Source organism: Pteropus alecto, unplaced genomic scaffold (assembly GCF_000325575.1).
Source record: "Pteropus alecto unplaced genomic scaffold, ASM32557v1 scaffold11, whole genome shotgun sequence".
In the NCBI taxonomy this organism is placed as follows: Eukaryota; Metazoa; Chordata; class Mammalia; order Chiroptera; family Pteropodidae; genus Pteropus; species Pteropus alecto.
In genome coordinates, this window is record NW_006431956.1 from 15,421,231 (window position 1) to 15,424,557 (window position 3,327).

Genomic DNA, 3,327 nt, shown 5'->3' on the forward strand with positions numbered 1-3,327 from the left:
CCTATACCTCCCCTCCCCTACTTTTCTAAAACGCTAAGATCTTCCACCAAAATATTCAAGAATTCCCTATTTAGGCAGCTAATCTTGGATTTAACTTTACAGCTATTCTGTGAGGTCCCTCAATGTAAGGAACACATTTTTCTCCTTTTCTTTTTTTAGGGAGGATGAATTTTTTTTTTTTCAGCTCTATTGAGGTATAATGGACAAATCAAATTGTAATATATTTGAAGTGTACAACATGAGTTCATTAACATATCTGTCATCTCACATTTGTATCTTTTTGTGTGTGTGTGAGAACATTTAAGTTCTACTTCTTTAGAAAATTTCAATTGTACAATAGAGTGTTATCAACTGTAGTCACCAATTATACATTAGAGCCTCAGAATTTATTCATTTTACAACTGAAAGTTTGTACCCTTTTACCAATCTCTCCCAATTACTCCTTTATCTTACTGCCCCGTCCCCCATTCCCAGTTCCTGGCAACCAATATTCTTAAAAATAACCTTCTTTCATTTTTTCCTGTTACAAATCTATGTTTTGATCGTTAATGTGATTTTCCCTATCAGAATCCTTAAATGCCCTGGAAGACCAAGATTTAGATGCGCTCATGGCCGATCTAGTAGCCGACATAAGTGAAGCTGAGCAGAGGACAATCCAGGCACAGAAAAAGTCTTCTCAGGATCAACAACTTCCAGCACCTCTGGAAGGATCAGATTTCAGTGGTGCAGCCTCTCTTGGTTATGGAGCAAATGCTGCTGAAACTAATATTAGCCCGTATGAGGATGATTTACCACCTCCACCAGCTGATCCTGTGTTAGACCTTCCTCTGCCACCGCCACCTCCTGAACCTCTCTCTCAGGTAAGTGGGTGGGGCCAGAGATGGCAGGACCCTTGACCTCTGTTGCTCATCATCTTTGACTTTCTTCAGAGTGAGAGTTACATTCATAAGTGTGGACTCTCAAAGCTCTGAGATATTAAAAACCAAGGATACTGAGTATGTTCATTGCAAAGGCAGAGTCCTCCAAAAACAAGATGCATAAGTGTATATAAAGAATATATTAGGGCCATATCGGGGAAATATTATTGCTTAGCTAAAATCTATATTTGTATGCACACCCTGATAATACTCAGCTTTAGGAGGGTAATGTTTTATCAACTCAATATGAACTGTGGAACTGATTTATACATGTCTGTGTCCGTGGTCCTAGCCCAGTACATGAAGAGTAGAAGGCATTCCTTACATATTTCTGAGTTGAACTAAGTGGAATTTTGCTGAATTTGGCAGCTTTGTTCAATAAGGCAAAAATGTATCACTCGTAACATCATAGTTGGACCGGGGTGTTGCGGGGCAGGTCATTATTTGGGATGTTAACTTACAGGATGTATCTCATAAAAGTAAAAAGAGAACTTTCAGATTTTTCTTAGAGTAAGCCACTTTAAAATATTTTAGAATAAGAACCTAGCTCCATTTCCTGTGGCCTCCATGTTTGTTGTACTGTGTGATGATGGTCATTATCCATAAACATGCCCTTAACAACCGTGGAAGTTCCCACAATGCCTGTTGAATGAACAGGTATTAAATATAAATCAAATATTAAATTGTACTCATTGCTCTATTGTGTATTTATTTTCAAAAGGTTATTTGAAAATTGGTGACCCATATAGAGAAGAGGGTCTTTATTTTCCGGCCCTGACTGAGCTATAATTGCCATATAATATTGTGTAAGTTTAAGGTGTACAGCATGATGATTTGATATACATATATTGTGAAATGATTATCGTGATAAGGTTGATTAACAACCCCATTACCTCACATAATTACCTTTTTTATGTGCATATGGTGAAAACATCAAAGATCCACTCTTTTAGCAACTTTCATGCATATAATACGGTATTGCTAGCTAGAGTCACCCTGCTATACATTAGGTCCCCAGAACTTATTCTCCATATAACTGAAAGTTTGTACCCATCGACCAATATCTCCCCACTTCCTTCACCCCACAAGCCCTGGCAACCACTATTCTACTCGCTGTTTCTATGAATTTAGCTTTTTTAGATTTTATATATAAGTGAGATCATACAGTATTTGTCTTTCTGTGTCTGACTTATTTCACGTAACATAACGCCCTCAGGGTTTATCCCTGTTGTCACAAATGGCAGGATTTCCTCCTTTCTCGTGACTGAGTAATGTTCCATTGGATATATATGTACCACATTTTCTCTATCCATTCATCCATCAGTGGACACTTAGATTGTTTCCATGTCTTGGCTGTTGTGCCTAATGCTACAATGAATACGGGGGGTGCAGATCGCATCAAAATAGCGATGTTATTTCCTTTGGATATATACCCAGCAGTCGGATTGCTGGATCTTTTGGTAGTTCTGGCTTTAATTTTTTTGAGGAACTTCCATATTGTTTTCCATAGTGGCTGCAACAATTTACATTCCCACCAACAGTGCACAAGGGTCCCCTTTACTTCACTTCCTTGCCAACACTAATTATCTTGTGTTTTGTTTTTTGGTTTTTGGTTTTGGTTTTTGTTTTTGGTAACAGCCATTCTAATGAGCAGAAGCTCTTAATGTAGGGTTTGTGAAGATTTTAGAGAGGGCATGATTTCTTTGTGGCTCAAAAAAAATTTAAGAACCACTGGCATACGAAGATGCATGTCTACTTTTAAGTAATTAGAACATAACCAGAACAGCTCGTTTCCTCATCCTTATAAATATAGGTAGGAGAGCCTTGATAATCCTATTCTCAGAATAAGAAAATCAAAAAGTTTAGGGCTCATACAAAATTTAACTCTTTTCTCTGCCTGCTCGTGTGTGCTTATTGGTGTTTCTTGATGGATTACAAGTTCAAGTTTGAGGGTCTCAACTTTTGGAGAGTTGTGGTCCCCTTTAGGAATCTAATGATAAGTAGGAGTCCCACAAAATGCCTACTGATCCAAAAAAATGCATAGAATTTCAGGAAGTGCTCAAATTGTTTGAGATCTGCCTGTAGATTCCTCATGTCAGACTCCAGTTTTGAGACAAGCAGAGATTTTTGTTGACTCAATATGTGAAGCGCTGTTAGCATTATCGTTTCATCTTTTAAGTTACTAATCTTAAGATATAAAGGGTGACTGACTGCCTTCTGTATCTCTGGGTTGAAGATTTTTGTTACAGTCACTTAAATTCTCAAAATCGGTCATGTGGAATCTGGTGTCCTATAACACCGTGTTTTGCTACAGCAAAGTAACTAAGACACTAGTGATGACATGGTAGTATCTTTTTTTTTTTTTTTTTTTTTCTGCCTGGCTTTTTTTTATCACTTTATCTCAATTAGT

General features: G+C 37.5%; 1 protein-coding gene across 1 annotated transcript in view; it reads left to right on the forward strand.

The window, feature by feature from the left end:
- The window catches only part of APBB1IP (amyloid beta precursor protein binding family B member 1 interacting protein), a 109,137-nt gene that overhangs the window by 57,321 nt on the left and 48,489 nt on the right, over positions 1-3,327 (forward strand). Inside the window, exon 4 of the mRNA XM_006907016.3 lies at positions 568-860. Within this exon, the coding sequence (XP_006907078.1) occupies positions 568-860 (293 nt within the window). The remainder of the gene's footprint in view (positions 1-567; positions 861-3,327) is intronic.